Genomic DNA, 25624 nt, shown 5'->3' with positions numbered 1-25624 from the left:
AGGGACCATCTGGGGCAAGCCCAGAGATCTCTAGACCACAGTAGCCGATACCGAGAGGGTCAGCTCGGATAGTGAAGGAGGAGTGGGACCAAGTGGGTCCATGGGAGGACATTGGACCCAATCGTACAGGAGCCAGGGAAACAAACCCAGGGGAACAGACGAGTCCAAGTGGGACACTGGACGAGGATGCGGGGACAGGACTTCAGGAGGGCTGAAGCGAGGAGGTAGCTGCAGAGAGAGAAAGGGTTAGTGGGGAGAGGTATGCACTGCCAAGGCAGCACACAGGAGTGCAGATGTACAGGGTGAAAACAGAGCAGTGCACGGAAGTAAGGGTACGCAAGTGCACAAAGCCTAAGGCCTAAGTCAGTTAGCCCATAGCTAAACAATAACCAGGCACCTCCGCCTAGAGGAGGTGTCCTGAAATACCCCCATGTCTTACCTGGATTGGTTGCTGGTGATTTCTGGGCTGGGACACCCAGAGGCATAAAATGCATAAGAGGTGTGCAGATGCCTTTTAAGGAACCCAGCGCACAATCGCAAATGCCAGGGAGCCATCGAGGAGGAGCATGGTGGGGCCGAGCAGGGACAGGTAAGGGACCGACGGGCAGCGGCAGGCACAGCAGCTGTAACACATATTAAGTACAGGAACACAGCTTACTACGCATGTGTACTAATTTAAATAATGTCTTACCTTGTTTCAGCCTGAAATACACCTACACTGCAGTTATCGCGATGAGCTGAGCTGATCATGAGAACTGCAGTGCACATGACCGCCGGGGACATCTCTGGTGATCATCTTCAAGCTCTGCTGCGTCTGGATGTCAGGCTGAATGGTGGCATAATTCCACTGTTCAGCCAAGGACATCCAGATGTAGCAGAGCAGGACTTGTTGTGGGACTCTATGTATATTTTCTCGGCGGACAGGTAAGGATATTGTTGCTTTTTTATTTTAATTCTCTTAAAGTAGATAAGGGCATTAGTGGAATAGGTGATGCAGTAAGTATGGTTTAATTAAGATCTATTAAAGAAGTCTGTATCAATATTTCACTTAAAGGAATTCTTGCTGTGTGTTTATTTGCCATATAACTATAAGATTAGTAATGGATAGGTGTCTTATAGACGCTTTTCCATTGCTAACCAAGCCAGGGGCTTGATGTCACCTGACAATACAAAGGTGACATCAACCCCACAAATATTACACCACTTGCCACCGCTACAGGACATGTGGGAAGAGCCGGACAAAGTGTCACAATTGACGCATCTTTGGATGCGCCAATTATGGGGCCGCTGCGGGCTACTATTTTTAGGCTGGTGAGGGCCAAAATCCATGGGCCTCACCAGCCTGAGAATAACAGGCTGCAGCTGTCTGCTTTTTCTTAGGCTGATTAACAAAAATAGGGGGACCCCACGCTATTTTCTTTTGGAGGTGTTCCCACTATTTTTGCTAACGATCCAAGGTAAGAAAACTGCTGCGGCCTGATATTATGAGGCTGGTAAAGTTCATGGATATTGGATCCTTACCAGCCTGAAATACCAGTCCCAGTAGTCTGCTTTACTCTGGCTGGTTAACATATATAGTGGGACCCCACGCTACTTTTTTATTATTATTTATTTATTAAAAAGGAGGGGACATCTCTCTGTGCTTTCCTTCAGTTCCTATGTCATGTTCTTCTGACTGTGTCACAAGATTCACCATTACTTAGTACACATGCGTAGTAAGCTGCGCACTTAATATGGGCAGCACGGTGGCTCAGTGAATAGCATTGCAGTGCTGGAGTCCTGGGTTCTAATCCCACCTTGGACAACATCTGCAAAGAGTTTGTATGTTCTCCCCATGTTTGCGTGGGTTTCCTCCGGTTTCCTCCCACATTCCAAAGACATACTGATAGGGAATCTAGATTGTGAGCCCCATTTGTGACAGAGATAATAATGTGTGCAAAACTGTAAAGCGCTGCAGAATATGCTAGCGCTATATAAAAATAAAGATTATTATTAATATGCATGTGACTAGGAAGATAATGCAGTTTTACCGCATCTAATGAAAGTGTATGAGTAATTTACACAGAGGAGACTGAGCGTCTCTGCTACATAAATTGAAATCCCATCCACTGTGGTGTAACAGCTGGACACAGCAGGTTGGACGCTGCGGAAGTATACCTGAAGCATTTACTGACTGTGTGCACCTACCCCAATATCTCTGCAAACAGGAAATCATTTTTTTCCTTCCCAGAAGCCAACATTCAATTAGCTTTATTTCAAGAAACAAAAAAACACAAGCAATGAAAAAACGCATCAAAAGTGGATGTAAAAAATGCATCAAAAATGCAGGTGACCTCAAATTCAGATTTGGTGCAGATTTCACATGCATCAAATCCTGAGTAGTGTTGAGCATTCCGATACCGCAAGTATCGGGTATCGGCCGATACTTGCGGGTATCGGAATTCCGATACCGAGATCCGATACTTTTGTGGTATCGGGTATCGGTATCGAAACAACATTAATGTGTAAAAGAAAGAATTAAAATAAAAAATATTGCTATACTCACCTCTCCGACGCAGCCTGGACCTCACCGAGGGAACCGGCAGCGTTGTTTGCTTAAAATGCGCGCTTTTCCTTCCTTCCGTGACGTCACAGCTTCTGATTGGTCGCGTGCCGCCCATGTGGCCGCGACGCGACCAATCACAGCAAGCCGTGACGTAATTTTCAGGTCCTTCTAGGCATTCAGTATTTTAAAATTACGTCCCGGCTTTGTGATTGGTCGCGTCGCGGTCACATGGGCGACGCGACCAATCACAGGCCGTGACGTCACGGGAGGCAGGAGACGCGCGCATTTTAAAATGCACGCGTGTCCAGCCTCCCGTGACGTCACGGCTTGTGATTGGTCGCGTCGCCCATGTGACCGCGACGCGACCAATCACAAGCCAGAACGTAATTTTAAAATCCTGAAGGACCTGAAATTACGTCACGGCTTGCTGTGATTGGTTGCGTCGCGGCCACATGGGCGACGCGACCAATCACAAGCCGTGACGTCACGGGAGGCTGGACATGCGCGCATTTTAAATTTCGCGCGTCTCCTGCCTCCCGTGACGTCACGGCTTGTGATTGGTCGCGTCGCCCATGTGACTGCGACGCGACCAATCACAAAGCCGGAACGTAATTTTAAAATACTGAATGCCTAGAAGGACCTGAAAATTATGTCACGGCTTGCTGTGATTGGTCGCGTCGCGGCCACATGGGCGGCACGCGACCAATCAGAAGCCGTGACGTCACGGAAGGAAGGAAAAGCGCGCATTTTAAGCAAACAACGCTGCCGGTTCCCTCGGTGAGGTGAGTATAGCAATATTTTTTATTTTAATTCTTTATTTTACACATTAATATGGTTCCCAGGGCCTCAAGGAGAGTTTCCTCTCCTTCAGACCCTGGGAACCATCAGGGATACCGTCCGATACTTGAGTCCCATTGACTTGTATTGGTATCGGGTATCGGTATCGGATTAGATCCGATACTTTGCCGGTATCGGGCGATACTTTCCGATACCGATACTTTCAAGTATCGGACGGTATCGCTCAACACTAATCCTGAGCCATTTCTGATCGTGTGCACATACCCTAAGAAGAGACTAGTCGACTTCCGTCTGTCACACCTTACACACCAGTGACAAGATTCTGACACTGGAATATTTCCTTTTTTCATCCCTGATCCTACTTCACTGCTGGTTCGAATCCTCGGATCTCTTTGTGTCTCAGCTGACTATTCCTTTTGCTTGAACTCTTGCAAAACGTCTGTATATAAAAAACAGCAAGGCATGAATCTGATTCAAACAAACAGGGGAAAAAGGAAGAGAGTACAAAACGTCCGAAAAACGTCAAAAGCCACCCTTACCCATGCAGCCCCAACGTGCGCCCCCCGAGGATGCCCACACAAAACGCGAGTTGGGGCTGCGGCACAAGGACTCCAGGTGGTCTCAAGCATGGGTAAGGGCGGCTTTCGACACTATTGTGCTCTCTTAAAGGGATATTGATTTTTGTTACTAGTTGGCCATAACGGACCGTTTGGGACAGATTTTCAGTTCCATCTCTTTGATTGCTCTGTGTGAGCTTAAACTGTGATTACTATATCAAAATAACAATTTATACTTGGGCGTTGTTGACTCCCTTTTTATTGATTGTTTTTCAGGGAATAGCCCTATATTGGATGCACGTGCACTTTATTTTGATAGTGGTCATTTCCTCCCCCCCTTCCACCTGTACTTGGGACCTTTGTGCTTTACATCTGCCATTCATTAAATTGCTCTATCATCTATTGTATTGACTATGAATTGTCTAGTATGTCATATGTGTTTTTTGAATAAACTGTGAATTTGTCTTTGGGATGTTTTTTACTCTCTTCCTTTATTCCTTGTTTGTTTGAATCATGTCTTTGAGAGTGTCCCTGGCTACTTTAGCCCCCCAATAGAATACTGAGGGTATAATTGTATTATATTACTATGGTTTCTGATCTGAGGCTTGTGTTTATATGGCATGAATCTGACCTCCAAAAAGGATAATTTTAGACAAAAAATATAAGAAGTTTACAAAGTCTGAAATTGCAGTGTGTGGTTACCTTTGCTACTGGCTATCATCTATCATTACCATTTATTCTCCCTTTTGTCACATAAGTTGATGTAACGTGGAAATTAAAAAGGCCTCGTTTGCACGACAGATCTCCAAATCAGATTAGTAGGTACAAAGCGGAATTCAGAGTGTTATACAAACATCTTTCAGGCAATTAGCGTCTTTTGTAAAATATTTAATTTGCAGTACATTTATCAACTATCAATCAAATTTCTTGGTCAAATTTGCTGCAGCTGCCAAATTAGATTCTCAAAAGATTAGCTAATTATCATGATTCAGACCGGGTTTTGGGCCCTGTCTTCCCCTTTTTCCGGTCTGGTCTTGCCAGGGGTTAACTTCCTCAGCCTCAGTCTGGTCACAGGTTTGCTATTTATCCCCGCTGTGTCCTGCAGACCATGTCAGTTATATCTTCTGCCTATGGCATGAGTAGCTGACCCCATTTGCCTTGATTTGTCCTGCTGCTTGCTTACAGAACCCATGTCTGTTTATCCACTCTTCCCTTTCCAACTCTGTGTTCCCCTTTCATGTATTGACTCTCTGGCTTTTTAACTTGGCTTGGACCCTGACCTGTTGTTTTTTCTCTTGTCTTTGGCATATCCGATCCTGACTGGTACTGGCCCATTTGGCTTGTTATTGACTCTGTGTTTGCTTATTCCCTTTGTACAGAGCTACAGTCTAATATTTGACCCGGCTTGTTTTGACTATTCTGCTGCCACTCTGCACTACAGGTCTGGTCCTGTTATGTGCCATCCTCTCCCCACTCTATTGCCACCTAGTGGAGCTTGCAATTACCTGTACTGCAGCATCCTGACACTAATTGAGCGGGGGCGCTATATCACTTCTACACTAGGAGGCCTACCTCCGCTGACAGGGTAGGTAAGAATAGGAGAAGGTCTAGGGTTTTCTAGAAAATGTTCTATCCCCCTCTATTCTACCTCCATTTTAAATTTATGTCTATTGGTAATTGCATGTGAATCGAGTATACTTCTCGGACAGTTTAATTATGAGCAACCTGAAGACATTGCCCTTACAATTTGCATGTAAAGGTCTGGTACAGTGGCTGGCATTATAATGAACATTTAATATATTATGTTATGTGTGTTTTAGATTTAGTAAACAGGATTGTATATGGACCAATAGGGTCAGTCTATGCTGGGTAGGGCCGCCACATAGATCATCTATGAAGCAGGAGTGAGAATAGGGTTCATACACACACATCAGAACATATTGATTATCCCTATACTCCAGGTGGTATATGTATTTGTTACTTGTGTTGTCTATATGCTGTGAATTTTAATATTAAAATAAAGAATATTTTTAAGGGTTTTCTTGGGGGTTTCGTTTACATGCTAAGGGCCCCTAAACTTATCTACTTTGGTTTTCTTAATAACCTCTCTAAATAAATTAAACTTGCCTTATTTATAGCAAACAATTAATCTAAAAATTAGGTATACCCACTTTGTAATCTTCTAAGTACTGTCTGAGGAGGAATTATTACAGAACTACATGATTTGCATATGCGGCATGATAGCTACAGACACTTTTATAACAGATTAGTGATATCAGCTATCTTCTTATAACAGGTAAACTACTGACAAACCGCTAATATGAAGACTACAATCAAGGTTCTGCTCCTGTTCCATTTCATTACAGAGACACATCCTCTAGGCGCGAGATGCACACTCTCATTGATTTCAGAACCAGAAGGGTTAATTATCCCAGGAGACGTTATGTTAGGAGCAGTGGTGCCAATGCACAAAGAAAGAATTTTCCATAAAGTTACATTCAATGAGACACCACAATCGACTGCTTGCACATCGTAAGTGAACAACATAGTAATGAAATGTGCAGCCCCACCCAAAGAAAAGATAACGAATAAAAATATTTTAGTAATGTCTCCTATGTGCAAAACTATAACTACTGTAGGACTGCTCTTAAAAAATAATAGCAGTAAAATGTTGTCCCCAATGTACAGTATATAACTACTATAATACTGCCCCTATGTGCAAGAATATAGCTACTATAATACTGCCCCTATGTACAAGAATATAACTACTATAATACTGCTCCTATGTACAAGAATATAACTACTATAATACTGCCCCTATGTACAGAATATAACTATTATAATACTGCTCCTATGTACAGAATACAACTACTATAATACTGCTCCTATGTACAAGAATATAACTACTATAATACTGCTCCTATGTACAGAATACAACTACTATAATACTGCTCCTATGTACAAGAATATAACTACTATAATACTGCTCCCTATGTACAGGAATATAACTACTATAATACTGCCCCTATGTACAAGAATATAACTACTATAATACTGCTCCTATGTACAAGAATATAACTACTATAATACTGCCCCTATGTACAGAATATAACTATTATAATACTGCTCCTATGTACAGAATACAACTACTATAATACTGCTCCTATGTACAAGAATATAACTACTATAATACTGCTCCTATGTACAAGAATATAACTACTATAATACTGCCCCTATGTACAAGAATATAACTACTATAATACTGCTCCTAAGTACAAGAATATAACTACTATAATACTGCCCCTATGTACAAGAATATAATTACTATAATACTGCCCCTATGTACAAGAATATAGCTACTATAATACTGCCCCTATGTACAAGAATATAATTACTATAATACTGCCCCTATGTACAAGAATATAATTACTATAATACTGCCCCTATGTACAAGAATATAGCTACTATAATACTGCCCCTATGTACAAGAATATAGCTACTATAATACTGCTCCTATGTACAAGAATATAATTACTATAATACTGCCCCTATGTACAAGAATATAATTACTATAATACTGCCCCTATGTACAAGAATATAGCTACTATAATACTGCCCCTATGTACAAGAATATAACTACTATAATACTGCCCCTATGTATAAGAATATAATTACTATAATACTGCCCCTACATACAAGAATATAACTACTATAATACTGCCCCTATGTACAAGAATATAATTACTATAATACTGCCCCTGTGTACAAGAATATAATTACTATAATACTGCCCCTATGTACAAGAATATAGCTACTATAATACTGCCCCTATGTACAAGAATATAATTACTATAATACTGCCCCTATGTACAAGAATATAATTACTATAATACTGCCCCTATGTACAAGAATATAGCTACTATAATACTGCCCCTATGTACAAGAATATAGCTACTATAATACTGCTCCTATGTACAAGAATATAATTACTATAATACTGCCCCTATGTACAAGAATATAATTACTATAATACTGCCCCTATGTACAAGAATATAGCTACTATAATACTGCTCCTATGTACAAGAATATAATTACTATAATACTGCCCCTATGTACAAGAATATAATTACTATAATACTGCCCCTATGTACAAGAATATAACTACTATAATACTGCTCCTATGTACAAGAATATAACTACTATAATACTGCCTCCTATGTACAAGAATATAACTACTATAATACTGCCCCTATGTACAAGAATATAGCTACTATAATACTGCCCCTATGTACAAGAATATAGCCACTATAATACTGCCCCTACATACAAGAATATAACTACTATAATACTGCCCCTATGTACAAGAATATAATTACTATAATACTGCCCCTATGTACAAGAATATAGCTACTATAATACTGCTCCCTATGTACAAGAATATAACTACTATAATACTGCCCCTATGTACAAAAATATAATTACTATAATACTGCCCCTATGTACAAGAATATAACTACTATAATACTGCCCCCTATGTACAAGAATATAATTATTATAATACTGCCCTTATGTACAAGAACATAGCTACTATAATACTGCCCCTATGTACATGAATATAACTTCTATAACACTGCCCCTATGTACAAGAATATAACTACTATAATACTGCCCCCCAAGTACAAGAATATACCAACTATAATACTGCCCCTATGTACAAGAATATAACTACTATAATGCTGCCCCTATGTACAAGAATATAATTACTATAATACTGCTCCTATGTACGTACAAGAATATAAATACTATAATACTGCCCCTATGTACAAGAATATAACTACTATAATACTGCCCCTATGTACAAGAATATAATTACTATAATACTGCCCCTATGTACAAGAATATAACTACTATAATACTGCCCCCTATGTACAAGAATACAATTATTATAATACTGCCCTTATGTACAAGAACATAGCTACTATAATACTGCCCCTATGTACATGAATATAACTTCTATAACACTGCCCCTATGTACAAGAATATAACTACTATAATACTGCCCCCCAAGTACAAGAATATACCAACTATAATACTGCCCCTATGTACAAGAATATAACTACTATAATGCTGCCCCTATGTACAAGAATATAATTACTATAATACTGCTCCTATGTACGTACAAGAATATAAATACTATAATACTGCCCCTATGTACAAGAATATAACTACTATAATACTGCCCCTATGTACAAGAATATAATTACTATAATACTGCCCCTATGTACAAGAATATAACTACTATAATACTGCCCCCTATGTACAAGAATACAATTATTATAATACTGCCCTTATGTACAAGAACATAGCTACTATAATACTGCCCCTATGTACATGAATATAACTTCTATAACACTGCCCCTATGTACAAGAATATAACTACTATAATACTGCCCCCCAAGTACAAGAATATACCAACTATAATACTGCCCCTATGTACAAGAATATAACTACTATAATGCTGCCCCTATGTACAAGAATATAACTACTATAAATCTGCCCCTATGTACAAGAATATAACTACTGTAATACTGCCCCTATGTACAAGAATATAACTACTGTAATACTGCCCCTATGTACAAGAATATAACTACTATAATACTGCCCCTAAGTACAAGAATATAACTACTGTAATACTGCTCCTATCTACAAAAATATAACTACTAAAACACTGCTTCACAGAAGAGTAATATAAGAACTATTGTACTACCTTATAGTATGTATGAGAATATAAACTTTCTTACCAGAATATATATATTTTCTTTACCAGTATTTCATTTCTCTTTAGTATATTGTTATATCACTTTGTTATCCTCATTCTGTTTCCCAGGTTTAGTTTTGAGAATTATCAGGATTTCCAGGCTTTGTCTTTTGCTGTAGAAGAGATCAATAACAATCCTAATGTCCTTCCTAATGTAACGCTGGGCTTACAGGCCTACGACTCCTGTGATGCTCTCCATCTGGACCTAGCGGGATCATTGCAAATTCTAAGTGGATCCCACACAGCCGTCCCCAACTACAGATGTCTGTCTGATGTTCCTCTTACAGCTGTGATTGGAGCCGCAGTCTCCACTCACTCAATTCTTCTGGCTCATATTCTGGGTCTCTACAGGTATCCTCAGGTATGGTGATGTCATTGATATTGACTCTTATATTGATATTGACTCTTCATATATAAATGGAAGATATCAGTAAGATCCACTGCCTTAACCCGTTTCTGACATTAGACGTACTGTCCCGTCGAGGTGGGGTGGGCCCGTATGCCCACCGACGGGATAGTACGTCATAGCGATCGGTCACGCTCACGGGGGAAGAGCGGCCAATCGCGGCCGGGTGTCAGCTGACTATCGCAGCTGACATCCGTCACTATGTGCTAGGAGCGGTCACGGACCGCCCCCAGCACATTAACCCCAGGCATACTGCGATCAAACATGATCGCAGCATTCCGAGGGCATAGGGAAGCATCACGCAGGGAGGGGGCTCCCTGCGGGCTTCCCTGAGACCCTCGGAGCAACGCGATGTGATCGCGTTGCTCCGAGGGTCTCCTACCTTCTTCTCCCTGCAGGCCCCGAATCCAAAATGGCTGCGGGGCTGCATCCGGGTCCTGCAGGGAGGTGGCTTACCAGCGCCTGCTCAGAGCAGGCGCCGGGAAGCCTCCAGGAGTGTACGTCAGATCGCTGATCTGAAACAGTGCACAAAGTGTCAGATCAGCGACCTTACACTATAACATGATGCCCTCCCAGGGCAATGTTATAGTGTATAAAAAAAATATTCAGATGTGTAAAAAAAGTTAAAAAAAAATCCTAAAAAAAAAAATATATTGTTCCTATAAATACATTTCTTTATCTAAAAAAACAACAAAACAATAACACTACACATATTTAGTATCGCCGCGTCCATAACGACCCGACCTATAAAACTGTCCCACTAGTTAACCCCTTCAGTGGACACCGTAAAAAAACAAAAAAACAACGCTATATTATCATAACGCCGAACAAAAAGAGGAATAACACACGATCAAAAAGACAGATATAAATAACATGGTCCCGCAAAAAACAAGCCACCATACAGCATCATCAGTGAAAAAATAAAAAAGTTATAGTCCTCAGAATAAAGCAATGGAAAAATAATTATTTTTTCTATAAAATAGTTTTTATCTTATAAAAGCGCCAAAACATAAAAAAATGATATAAATGAGGTATCGCTGTAATCATACTGACCTGAAGAATAAAACTGCTTAATCCATTTTACCAAACTCGGAACGGTATAAACGCCCCCCCCCCAAAAGAAATTCATGAATAGCTGTTTTTTGGTCACTCTGCCTCACAAAAATCGGAATAAAAAGCGATCAAAAAATGTCACGTGCCCGAAAATGTTACCAATAAAAATATCAACTCGTCCTGCAAAAAACAAGACCTCACATGACTCTGTGGACCAAAATATGGAAAAATTATAGCTCTCAAAATATGGTAATGCAAAAAAATATTTTTTGCAATAAAAAGCGTCTTTTAGTGTGTGATGGCTGCCAATCATAAAAATCTGCTAGAAAACCCGTGATAAAAGTAAATTAAACCCCCTTCATCACCCCCTTAGTTAGGTAAAAATAATTAAAAAAAATGTATTTATTTCCATTTTCCCATTACGGTTAGGGCTAGGGTTAGGGTTAGGGTTAGGGATAGGGCTAGGGTTAGGGCTAGGGTTAGGGTTAGTACTAGGGTTAGGGTTAGGGTTAGGGCTAGGGTTAGGGTTAGGATTAGGGTTAGGGTTAGGGCTAAAGTTAGGGTTGTGGATAGGGTTAGGTTTGGTGCTAGGGTTTGGATTACATTTACGGTTGGGATTAGGGTTAGGGGTGTGTCAGGGTTAGGGGTGTGGTTAGGGTTATGGTTGGATTAGGGTTATGGGTGTGGTTAGGGTTGGGATTAGGGTTAGGGGTGTGTTGGGGTTAGGGGTGTGGTTGGGGTTAGGGGTGTGTTTGGGATTAGGGTTAGGGGTGTGTTTGGGTTAGAATTGGGGGTTTCCACTGTTTAGGCACATTAGGGGCTCTCCAAATGCAACATGGTGTCCCATCTCAACTCCAGTCAATTTTGCATTGAAAAGTCAAACGGAGCTCCTTCCCTTCCGAGCTCTGCTATGCGCCCAAACAGTAGTTTACCCCCACATATGGGGTGTCAGCGTACTCAGAACAAATTGCACAACAAAGCTTGTTGTCTAATTTCTTCTCTTAGGGTACTGTCACACAGTGGCACTTTGATCGCTACGACGGTACGATCTGTGACGTTCCAGCGATATCCATACGATATCGCTGTGTCTGACACGCAGCAGCGATCAGGGACCCTGCTGAGAATCGTACGTCATAGCAGATCGTTTGGAACTTTCTTTCGTCGCTGGATCTCCCGCTGTCATCGCTGGATCGTTGTGTGTGACAGCGATCCAGCGATGCGTTCGCTTGTAACCAGGGTAAACATCGGGTTACTAAGCGCAGGGCCGCGCTTAGTAACCCGATGTTTACCGTGGTTACCAGCGTAAAAGTAAAAACAAACAAACCGTACATACTCACATTCCGGTGTCCGTCAGGTCCCTTGCCGTCTGCTTCCCGCTCTCACTGACTGCCGGCCGGAGCAGAGCACAGCGGTGACGTCACCGCTTTGATCTGCTTTCACTTTACGGCGGCACTCAGTCAGAGCGGAAGCAGACGGCAAGGGACCTGAAGGACACCAGAATGTGAGTATGTACGGTTTTTTTTTTTTTTACTTTTACGCTGGTAACCAGGGTAAACATCGGGTTACTAAGCGCAGCCCTGTGCTTAGTAACCCGATGTTTACCCTGGTTACCCGGGGCCTTCGGCATCGTTGGTCGCTGGAGAGCGGTCTGTGTGACAGCTCCCCAGCGACCACACAACGACTTTCCAACGATCACGGCCAGGTCGTATCGCTGGTCGTGATTGTTGGAAAGTTGCACTGTGTGACAGTACCCTTACACTTGGGAAAATAAAAAAAGAAAAGATCATTTTTGTGAAAAAACATGATTTTTTATTTTTACGGCTCTACATTATAAACTTCTGTGAAGCATTGGGGGGGGTCAAAGTGCTCACCACACATCTAGATAAGTTCCATAGGGGGTCTAGTTTCCAAAATGGTGTCACTTGTTGGGGGTTTCAATGTTTAGGCACATCAGGGGCTTTCCAAACGCAACATGGCGTCCCATCTCAATTCCAGTCAATTTTGCATTGAGAAGTCAAATGGCGCTCCTTCCCTTTCGAGCTCTGCCATGTGCCCAAACAGTGGTTTACCCCCACATATGGGGTATTGGCGTACTCATGAAAAATTGTACAACAACTTTTGGGGTTCAGTTTCTCCTGTTACCCTTGGTAAAATAAAACAAATTGGAGCTGAAGTAAATTTTTTGTAAAAAAAAGTTAAATGTTCATTATTTTTAAACATTCCAAAAATTACTGTGAAACACCTGAAGGGTTAATAAACTTCTTGAATGTGGTTTTGAGCACCTTGATGGGTGCAGTTTTTAGAATGGTGTCAGACTTGGTTATTTTCTATCATATAGACCCCTCAAAATGACTTCAAATGTGATGTGGTCACTAAAAAAAATGGTGTTGTAAAAATGAGAAATGGCTGGTCAATTTTTAACCATTTTAACTCCCTAACAAAAAAAAAGTGACACATCTTAAATCACTTAAGGGCATAAAAATTCAAATTTGGAAAATTACAAAATCTTCAAAATTTTCGCCAAATTTCAGTTTTTTTCACAAATAAACTCAGGTAATATCAAAGAAATTTTACCACTATCATGAAGTACAATATGTCACGAGAAAAAAATGTCAGAATCACCGGGATCTGTTGAAGCCTTCCAGAGTTATAACCTCATAAAGCGACAGTGGTCAGAATGGTAAAAAATGGCCTGGTCATTAACGTGCAAACCACTCTTGGGGGTAAAGGGATAAACAGCTTACGTGGTTATGATGCTCTCTGAAAGTTAATATTATCTATACCTTTATTTTTCTATTTGTTGTCCTTGGCCAAAACAATAATACAAACAAAACACCGTTTTAATTCAAATGAAAATTAGTCCTATTTGCTTTTCACATGCCAAAGCATTTTCCCTGAGCTTCTACTTCCTTGACATCATTCGTGCCATGCCAGATTTTGCTCTTATTTGGTTCCCTGAATATTATTCTTTTATCTGTTTTCATTAATTAAGTATTATATCAGTTGAACAATTCTAGAGGTATGGACCTTTTTAGTCCTCAGTTTCACGGTATTTATAAGGAGTCGTTGCTTGCAACTTCAAAATGAAGCATCGTCTAAAGACATGCTTTAGAGCAGTTTTCCCCAAGTCCGGTCCTCAAGAACCACCAACAGGTCATGTTTTCAGGATTTCCTTAGTATTGCACAGGTGATAATTAGGGTTGAGCGAAACGGGTTGGCCATTTTCAGAAGTCGCCGACTTTTGGCAAAGTCGGGTTTCATGAAACCCGACCCGACCCCTGTGTGGGGTTGGCCATGAGGTCGGCGATCTTCTGAATCTGGTATCGGAATTCCGATACCGAGTTCCGATATGTTTGCAATATCGGAAATTGGTATCGGAATCCATATTTAAGTGTAAAATAAAGAATCAAAATAAAAAATATTGATATACTCACCCTCAGACGCGCCCTGGTACTAACCGGCAGGCTTCCTTCCTAAGAATGAGCGCGTGAATGACCTGCGGTGACGTCGTGGCTTGTGATTGGTCGCGAGCGGTCACATGGACAAGCCGCAACGTCATCTAAGGTCCTTCATGCGCTCATTCTTAGGAAGGAAGGCTGCCGGAAAGAAGCTGTGTGCGTCCGAGGGTGAGTATATACCTGATAGGAATATACTCGCCCTCGGACGCGCCCTGCTTCTGTCCGGCAGCCTTCCTTCCTAAGAATGAGCGCGTGAAGGACCTTAGATGACGTCGCGGCTTGTCCATGTGACCGCTCGCGACCAATCACAAGCCGCGACGTCACCGCAGGTCATTCACGCGCTCATTCTTAGGAAGGAAGCCTGCCGGTTAGTACCAGGGCACGTCCGAGGGTGAGTATATCAATATTTTTTATTTTGATTCTTTATTTTACACTTAAATATGGATCCCAGGGCCTGAAGGAGAGTTTCCTCCCCTTCAGACCCTGGGAACCATAGTATCCCATTGCACTGCATTGGGTTTCGTGTTTCGGCCGACCCCGACTTTTTTATAGGATCGGCCGATTTCACTCGACCCGACTTTTGAGAAAGTCGGGTTTCGTGAAACCCAACCCGATCCTATAAAAATAAAAGTCGCTCAACCCTAGTGATAATTGCTTCACCTGGACAGGCAAGCATTCAAAGACCTGTGCAATACTAAGGAAATCCTGAAAACATGACCTGTTGGTGGCTCTTGAGGACCGGACTTGGTGAACACTGCTTTAGAGGAATCATAGAATGTTATAGATGGAAGGGACCTCAAGGGTCATCGCCTCCAACCCCCTGCTCAATGCAGGATTCACTGTCAAGCCTCTGTTTGAAGGACACCTCACCACATTGTGGCAGCCTGTTTCACTCATTGATCACCCTGTCAAAAAGTTTTTTCTAATATCTAATCTGTATCATCTCTAGTGTTGAGCATTCCGATACCGCAAGTATCGGGTATCGGCCAATATTTGCAGTATCGGAATTCCGATACCGAGATCCGATACTTTTGTGATATCGGGAATCGGTATCGGGATCGATATTAATGTGTAAAATAAAGAATAAAAATAAAAAATATTGATATACTCACCTCTCTGACGCAGCTCACGCGACCAATCACAAGCCGCGACGTCATCTAAGGTCTTTCAAGCGCTCATTCTTAGGAACGGAAGCTGCCGGTTACATCGGAAAGGTCCAGGCTGCGTCGGAGAGGTGAGTATATCAATATTTTGTATTTTTATTCTTTATTTTACACATTAATATGGATCCCAGGGCCTGTAGGAGAGTTTCCTCTCCTTCAGACCCTGGGAACCATACAGGATACCTTCAGATACTTGGTGTCCCATTGACTTGTATTGGTATCGGGTATTGGTATCGGCGAGATCCGATACTTTTTGGGTATCGGCCGATACTATCCGATACCGATACTTTCAAGTATCGGACGGTATCGCTCAACACTAATCATCTCCCTTTCGGTTTCATTCCATTGCTTCTCGTGTTTCCATGTACAAATTAGAATATTGATGATCCCTCTACACTGTGACAGCCCTTCAGATATTTGTAGACAGCTATTAGGTCTCCTCTTAGCCTTCTTTTTTGCAAGCTAAATGTTCCGAGATCCTTTATCTGTTCTTTGTAGTCCGCTTACCATTTTGGGAGCTCTTCTCTGAACTTGCTCCAGTTTTTCATTGTCTTTTTTTAAAATGTGGTGCCCAGAACTGGACACAGTATTTCAGATGAGGTCTGACCAAAGAGGAGTATGAGGGGATAATTGCTTCACGGGATCTAGACACTATGCTTCTCTTAATACATCCTAGGATTGTGTTTGCTTTTTTTGCTGCATCACACTGTTGACTCACGTGCAATCTGTGATCTATTAGCATATCCATGTCTATTTCACATGTGCTGTTGCTTAGTTCTATTCCTCCCATTCTGTAGATATAATTTTTCTTTTTCTTGACAAGATGTACAATGTTGAATTTCTCCCTGTAAAAAAAAACATTCTATTAGTCGCTGATCATTGTTCAAGCTTATCTAGATCCTTCTGAATCCTTTCTCTGTCTTTTTTAGTATTAGATTTAATACTAGCTTTGCCTGGTCTGCAAATTTGATCAGTTTACCTTCAGTTCTCTTATCTAGATCATTTATAAAAAATTTTAACAACACTGGGGTCAGAACAGAACTTTGTGGTCCCCACTTGAAAGACTTTTCAAATGGATCTGCAGCCATTTATTACCACTCTTTGAGTTTGATCACTGAGCCAGTTATGAATCCACCTAACCGTAGCCTTGTCAATCCCATACTTGGTCATTTTTTTTTTAAAAAAGGATAGTATGAGATACTTTCTCAAGTGATTTGCAGAAGTCGAGAGAGAGAGAAAAAAAGAGATATCATTTTCCTTCTCTAAATTTCGGGTCCAAATTATTTTCAATGGGGTTCAGGTTCTGGTTAAAGTTCAAGTACAATTCTCTTACCCGAAACAAACTATGGTATAAAGATTGGGTCGTGTACCAGGATCCAAACTTCCACAAGTCGGCTCATCTCTACTCAAGAATGGAAGTGATGCTGATAGTGCACATAGGTGGTGAGGATGTGTGTCACGTGTGACTGCATCTGTTGCTGGAGCAGAAGCAAAACACCCATACAGAACACATAGCTTCTTGTCCCACTTCGCAGGAAGGAACAGGACACCACTTCAGAAGCCATACTAGTGTGAACAGGTGGTTGGATGGATAGAAGATATTGCTTCCTGCATGCTTGCCAGCACCAGCCAGTCTTTCACACAGGCCAGTCGCACCAGCCAATAGTCTGGATCACGAAATCCTCAACCTGATCCTCCTTCCTCACATCATGTTGAGTCCCAGGAGACTAGTGATCTCATACTAGTTCACTCTGATGATCTCTTTACATCATTATTTCTTGATTATGGCTTCTCACTTGGCATGTTCCAAGAGGGACAGGAGGGCATTTTGTTTAGTGAAGCACAAAACGTAGAGAAGCCAAGGTCACAAGAATATTATGGTGGCGAATGACAATTTTTGTCTAAGTAGGTGGATGATGATGAGACAGAGTTGCTGATAAGTCAGGTGGTTGTAAAGTAACTGAGTCAGGTTAACCATTGTGCAATGGTGGAAGATGGGGTGGTGTATGACAAAGTCACTGATCCAACCTGTGAAGCTAGCATGCCAAGCAAGTCTTGCCGTTACAAGGTACTCCTTGTAACATTGGTCTAGCACAGTGAACAATCAGTACTCTTTTTTGGCCAAGATGGATACAATGAGAGTGTCACAGGAAAGGCAGCGGTAGATAAATTTGAACATATGTTCCAAGTTTCCTACAGCCGACACTTCGCTTTCTCCACCATTATGATGACTCTCCATCTTCTCCTCCCTCTCTTCCGCCTCATTGCCCTCCTCAGCCCATCCCCCTAGGAGAGGCGAGACAAAATCTGTGTAGGTACCAGCCTCTGTTGGGCTAGTAACCAGCTCCTGTTCCTTCTCCTTAGCCTCCACCTCCACATTATTACCCAATCCACTCTGAACAGATGAGATGAGTCTGGGCTGAGTAGTATCTCCCTATCTTCTTCCATCTCCAACTGGTCCTCATGCAAAGCTTCATGCTTGTTTGTCAGCAGCTACTGTTTAAGTTGGCATAGAAGCGGGATCAATGCACTGACTACGGTGTAATTGTCGCTCATCATCTTTGTGGAATCATCAATGTCTTGAAGAACCAACCAAATATCAAACATCCATGCACACTCTAAAGTTAGGTGCGTAGGTGACCAGAATACTGATGGGTGTGTTAGAGCTGGTATTCCACAACTCACCTCTGCTGCTCACAAAGCCTTGCCAACATTTATGTAGAGTTCCAGAGCATGGTCACATCGCACATGAGTCAATGAGCTGACATTTGTATACATTGCTGCAGCACTGCTAGAGTGGCAGCAATTGTAGCTGACTTGTGTAAATGGTTGCTGATGTGGCATACCTTAACCAGAAACTCTGGCAAATCTGGATAGGTTTTCAGAAACCGCTGAACTATAAAGTTGAGCAGAGGCTTGGTACATTTGTGAGCTTGCAGAGCTTCACAGCCATCACCAGGTTATGGCCATTATCACACATGACAATGCCTGGTTGGAGGTTCAGTTGCAGGAGCCACAGATCTGTCTGGTATGTTATTCCTTTCAATAACTCTATTGTGGTATGTGGTTTGTCTAGTAGACAACTTCGCTTCAACAGAGCATGTTGCCCCTTTGGCTACTTTCACACTAGTCTGTCGGTACGGGCTGTCGCAAACCGTCGGCCCGACATACCGACGGACAGTGTGTTAATTAAGCACAACGGGGCAGCGGATGCAGTTTTTCAAAGCATCCGCTGCCCCATTGTAATGTCCGGGGAGGAGGGGGCGGAGTTCCGGCCGCGCATGCGCGGTCAGAAATGGTGGACACGACGCACAAAAAAACGTTACATGTAACTTTTTTGTGCCGACGGTCCACCAAAACATGACGCAGTCATCGCACCCCTCGCACGAAGCAGCCGTCGCACGACGGTTGCGACGTGTGGCACTCCATCGCAATGCATCGCTATGTATAAGTCTATGGAGAATTATGCAAGGCCCTGAATACTGGGCATTTTTGACAAAGAGTTTGTTAGGCATCAGGATTTTCCCGCTACGCGAGATAGATCACAAGCATTATCTGGTACTGTGGTCTTCCATTCAGGTCCGGCAGCTGCGATTGCTACTCAGCACAAACGTCGGTCCCAGCGTCTTGCTCAGGCTTGTGGTATATGTTTGGTTGCTGCTGGCTCTTCAGCCAAGTCTATGGTAATCAGTGATATGCAGGTGCAGCCTGCCTGGAATCTAAGTCCAGAAATCACCTTACTGAGCATGTCTCTGATGTAGCGTCTTCTTATTGGTGGTCGGACGTTAGCTGCGCTGGTGATGTGGCAGCTCCAGATTGGCCCACGTGTGATGGTTCAACCGACTGGGCATGAGTGTTTAGGGAGGAGCCTAGTGTATTAAAGGCTCTCAGCGGCGCACGCCGGCACGCTAGTGTCATTTATGTTTGGAGTGAGTGGGTGGTTACAACTCTGCCTGCATGTTTGTGTGAGCCTGTTTATGTTCAAAGACTGTACACGTAGGCATTTGCTATATAAATGGCCTAGTAATATCTGCATTTTATACTATTTGTGTATGTAATATGTATTTTGAGATTATGATAGTATCAATTGATTTTGGCAGCTACCTGATTTAGGGTGTTTCTTTTGTCCCCATCATATGTACTGTGAATTTTTCTGTTTTTGTGTATTTTATCATATATTTATTAAAGATGATTTTAAATTTAAAATTTAACCTAGTCCACACCTTTTTCTTCTGGATTATAGTCCGGGGATTGAGGGTTTTGTAACACGTAGGCAGGCAGGTAGTCACTTATGCAGTTTTGAACTCTTGGCTCAATGCCTGTGTCTCAAGTTTGCTACATACTCATGGTGTCAGTCAGGTACAAGTTTGGTAGTGTCACGACTGGGGTAATTAGCCGCTTGGCTTAGCATCTGTTTCGTTCATGTATGCGATTAGCACAGTTCAGTTACAGAGCAAGCTCAACCCTTATGCTTCTTCTCAGTAAAGTTGCTAGGGTATTGTACTTAGCATCATAAAAGTTCCTTCTCTTGGCACAGCATCTGCTTCATTTGTATGTGAGGTTTGCACAGTTTAGTTTCAGAGCAAGCTCAATCCACGTGCTAACATCTCTGTGACGTTAACAGGGTATAGTACTTAGCATTCTCAGTACAGTACCTCCATGTGAAGTAACTGAGCTTGGTACACAGTGTTCTGATTACTCTGTGTGGTGGTAACACAGTGTGTTTAAGGTAATGCTCGCTGTTTTGTTCCATCATTGTCCACACTAGCAGCAGGTTCATCTCTGCACGGTGAACCTCAGGTTGCAATTGCACTTTATTTTATATTTTATTTAGTGCAATCCGCCAACCCTAACAGAGTTAAAGTTTGTAAAGATGATCAAGCAATAACTGGTTGACAAAACAATGGTTCTCCTGTATTTCCTCTGTCACCTTAAAACTAGTGTTGAGCATTCCGATACCGCAAGTATCGGGTATCGGCCGATACTTGCGGTATCGGAATTCCGATACCGAGTTCCGATATTTTTGTGGTATCGGAAATCGGAATCGGAAGTTCCCAGTGTATGGTTCCCAGGGTCTGGAGGAGAGGAGACTCTCCTTCAGGCCCTGGGATCCATATTCATGTAAAAAATAAAGAATTAAAATAAAAAATATGGATATACTCACCCGTCCGGCGGCCCCTGGACCTTACCGATTGTAACCGGCAGCCTCCGTTCCTAAGAATGAGGAGTTTAGGACCCTCGATGACGTCGTGGCTTGTGATTGGTCGCGTGCCGGAACGGAGGCTGCCGGTTACAATCGGTAAGGTCCAGGGGCCGCCGGACGGGTGAGTATATCCATATTTTTTATTTTAATTCTTTATTTTTTACATGAATATAGATCCCAGGGCCTGAAGGAGAGTTTTCTCTCCTTCAGACCCTGGGAACCATCCAGGATAGCTTTTGATACTTGTGTCTCATTGACTTGTATTGGTATCGGGTATCGGTATCGGCGATATCCGATATTTTTCGGGTATCGGCCGATACTATCCGATACCGATACTCTCAAGAATCGGAAGGTATCGCTCAACACTACTTAAAACTATTGAGACTCAAAGCTGTACACATGGCATGAGCTTTCCCTCTATGCCTTGGAAGTGCTGTGTTGCCCTGCTGTTAGTTTTTTGTCTGAGCGAGTTTTTCAGTGCCATTTGGGATGGAGTCAAAACAGTCAAGCAGTTTCGCCTATACACATAAAATGCTAACAGGCTCACTCTGATAAAAATGAACACCTTGTAGATTATCCCAAACTTTTCCATATCACCAGATGACAACAGCACATAAAGTGTTTTTAGTCTTCAATATTTGAATGAGGACCTCCAGTTGTGGCCGTAAATGGTTTATGGATGACCCGCCTTATAATTCTTTTCTGGCTTTCCACTGTGTGAGAAGCCTTTGTAAGTACCACAACTACACTTTTTTAAAGAAATGTTAAGAAGCACTTCAATTGGTTCTTTCAAGATGTATTGATGACCCTCCTTATATTTGTTTCGTGCTTTGCACTGTGTTCAGAGCCTTTATGAGTGTAGAAGTACCACAACTACTCTTTCTTAACTTTTTGTCATGACACTGTCATGCTGTGACAGTCCACAGTAAGGAAGAGGAGCCTCAAACTGTCCCTGGAGCTTGGACTCTATTCCTGTCCTGGGAGTACTCTTAGAGGTAGAGAGTCCGAGTCCCATTCCATGAGGTATGGAACAGGAATAAAGAGTAAATTATACACAAAGACAAAACAGGGATATCAGAAAACCTCTATAAAAAAAGTACTAGCGAACAATAGGGAGGAGCATAGAGACTGGGAGGAATAAAAAAAATGGGAAAAGGGACCAGGAGATAAATACACACGTAAAACAGCAACATACGAAACACTACAACTCCAACTCCAAATTTAAACTACTTAGCATTAGCGCACAGGAAGACAAATCTCCAATAGCAACAACAAACTCCTATTCATCACATCGTCTCCAAAGTGCAAGGTAGTAGAGCTTTCATTAACAGGACAGAGAAGGTCTGGCCACATTTTATAAGAAGAGTTAATGACTAGATCGGAAGCAGCTGAAATTAAGCTGTATGTTTCTGACCAACATAGAAAGGGTTGTTAACCTCTTCAGCACCAATGGAAACCAAATTCATTTAATATTGGATCCAAATACACAGGCTAAATAGAAGATCTGCAATTCACAATACGCAGTGATCCCTACCCCCAATTCTCCCAGGTTGGCGTGACACACTTGTTACAGAGACACTCCAGTTGGTGCCTTCAATGGTGTATAGATAGGCCTCTGTTTTATTTTTTTTCTGGCTTCCCGCTCTCTGCAGAGCCTTATCCGGGTAGAAGTACCACAACTACACTTCCTTAAAATGTTTGAGGCACTCCAGTTGGTACCTTCAAGGGTGTATGTATGACCCTGCCTGTAATTTTGGGAGACTTTGCTCGTTGTACAGAGCTTTCATGAGTGTAGGAGTACCACAATTTCTCTTTTTTCACAAAATTTGAATGATGTACTACAGTTGGTGCCTTCAAGGTTATATGGATGAACCTGCTTTTAATTTAGACAGGCTTTGCACTTAGTTCATAGCCTTTATGAGTCTAAGAGTACCACAACTTCACTTAGTGCATAATATTTGAATGAGGCACTACAGTTGGTACCTTCAAGGGTGTATAGATGACCATGCTTGTAAATTTTCCAAGCTTTGCATTTAGTGCATAGCCTTTATGAATCTTGGAGTACCACTACATGAAAATTTGAACAATATGTATGAGGAACTCCTATATGTTTAATACAGGATGCATCTGAGTCCCTCTTCCATAAAATGTTTGGAAGTTCATGCTTCCTTCCTAAATTGAACTGAAATTTCCAATTTTTTAATAAAAATTGTATTTTTTATTTATTTAAATTGTTTTTTTTAATCTTTTTTAAATGTTGTCTTATATGCACGCCATTATACAGGAAAGAGGTTTTTTTGTAAACTCCAATTTCTTTCTGGTTTTGAATGTTTCATTGTCAGTCCTTAAAAAGGAGTGAAAGTGTGACACTATTGTTCTCAGCAGCAATCCGGGAGCTAGAGATGCTTCCAGGGGTCTTCCCTATGCTGATCTCCTTCCATTCAGCCCTTTTCCCATCCATTTCATTATTTTCACTGCCCCTTAGCCCTCCTTATTAGATTCTATCAGAAAAATGCTCAAATATCTCACTGACTCCCATCAAACTCGTTACTGGAAACAAGCATCTGAGCATTAGGAATTGCTTGGTTTGAGTGACAAGCATCCAAGTATTTTAGTGCTTGCTCATCCCAAACTCTTAAAGAATATTAATTTTTGCTTTTTTTTTTACTAGATAAGTCACTTATCAACTAGTCGAGTTCTCAGTGACCACAAGACGTTTCCATCCTTTTTCAGGACTGTTCCAAGTGATGCCTTTCAGTCTCTAGGACTAGCTAAACTGGTACTTCATTTTGGTTGGACCTGGATTGGACTTCTAGCTATGGATAATGATTATGGTCAGCAAGGAATCCAATCGGTCAGACAAGAGATAATAAAAGGTGGAGCATGTGTGGCTTTTAGTGAGAATATCATCTTGAACCAACCAGATCGTAATGCTCCACACATTGTCAAGGTGATTAGAGAGTCAACAGCAAAAGTTGTGGTTGTCTTCTCCATAGATATTCATGTTATTCCCATTCTGGATGAGATGTTGAGGCAAAAGGTCACAAAGAAAATATTCGTTGCCAGTGAAGGCTGGTCTATGACTCAAATATACCTCATGAGTCAATTTGGAAACATTATTTCGGGCACTATTGGTTTGGCTTTGTATAGTGAAATTATTCCTGGATTTAGTCAATTCCTTAACAAAGTCAATCCATTCATGGAGATCGGAGTTACTTGGGCTAAAATATTCTGGCAGGAAGCTTTTAACTGTGTATTTTCAAATTACACCAATGTCACCAGAATTTCAGACACTCCATTAAAAGAATGCACTGGGCAAGAAGATTTACAAAGCATTCATAACAGTTTTACAGATGTCTCCAACCTAAGAACAACATATAATATGTATATGGCAGTTCATTTTGTGGCCAAATCACTAGAAGATCTGAGCAATTGTTCTGTTGCAGATGGTCCTTATCCTCACTGTGGAGACCTCCATTTTTTCAAGCCTTCGCAGGTAATTTAACATCTCTAAAAATAGTATTCATTATTCTAAATTAATCACTGTTATAAATCATGGGATTAAAGAGATGCTCCGCATCAAGCATGGAAAGATGGTTTTGCACATGTATATTCTCACGATTCAATTCCATACAATTCCATAAAAGTAAATAAAATCAAAGCAAGAATCATTAAGCAGCTACTAGCCTACTTTAGACAAATCATACAAAGAGAGAATCACTGGAGAAGGACATTATGGTGCGAAGAACAGAAGAAACAAGGTGATGAGGAAGACCAGCAGCCAGATGGCTTGATGCTATCAAGATAATGGTGGAGTAGGCCATGGTGGACCTATCTAGACTTGCACAAGATCGATCTTCCTAAAAAGAATTTATCTGTCAAGTTACCAAACCTCGAGATCAAGGGTGCTAAATAATAATAATAATAAAAAATTGCCAAGTATACAGTAGTTGTAGATATGGAAATGTCTTAAATGTCCAAGATGAGAATTCCCCTTCAAAAGCATTCACATTATACAAAACTTCCTAGAACCCAATAAGTCATAAAAGCTCTGTTTGGTTTTGTTTTGAATATATGAAGGTAAGTGGTAGGTCACGACAGTTGTCTACAAATGGTAGGAAACTTACAGTATAGCTCTGTTCTCCATATGTTGTACTGTATAATCCCTCATTTTGGCACCAGAACACTGAGATAGTTTCTTCTCAAAGCAACTCATCCACAATAATGGAACTTGAAATTGTATGTGCCATATGCATTGATGGACGATGTTAAAAAAAAAATTTCATGTAATTTTAATATAGATCTGTTGGGTTCAGTGTGGATTCATAGATCTTAAAGATAAGTGAATCTTTTAGATTCAAATTGAATTCATCTCCAATTTTTCCCAAAAATTGAATTCTCCTAAATCAAAATGTTTTGTGATTTGCTTCACAAGAATTAAGTAGAATTGTGGCCAGCTGATATTTTTCAGAATTGTAGAGGAAAAAACTCTCACCTTGCCGCTCATCTGTCCTATAACCTTAGCCCATCGTCTGTTTCTCCACGTGTCCTCTACCATCATATTCACTGGATTCCCCAAGGCTTTCAGAGTCAAGTAGGCGCCAGACATTCACAGTCACATGT

General features: G+C 41.4%; 1 protein-coding gene across 1 annotated transcript in view; it reads left to right on the top strand.

Moving 5' to 3' along the window:
- Positions 1-766: 766 nt before the first annotated feature.
- Positions 767-25624, top strand: part of LOC143774811 (extracellular calcium-sensing receptor-like) — a 57696-nt gene continuing 32838 nt past the window's right edge. The window contains exons 1-3 of the mRNA XM_077262580.1: positions 767-924; positions 9788-10079; positions 23673-24497. Of these exons, the coding sequence (XP_077118695.1) occupies positions 767-924; positions 9788-10079; positions 23673-24497 (1275 nt within the window). The remainder of the gene's footprint in view (positions 925-9787; positions 10080-23672; positions 24498-25624) is intronic.

The sequence above is a fragment of the Ranitomeya variabilis genome, chromosome 5 (genome assembly GCF_051348905.1).
Source record: "Ranitomeya variabilis isolate aRanVar5 chromosome 5, aRanVar5.hap1, whole genome shotgun sequence".
Classification (NCBI taxonomy): domain Eukaryota; kingdom Metazoa; phylum Chordata; class Amphibia; order Anura; family Dendrobatidae; genus Ranitomeya; species Ranitomeya variabilis.
Note: the sequence above shows the minus strand (reverse complement) of the source record. Positions and strands in the feature narration are given on the sequence as shown.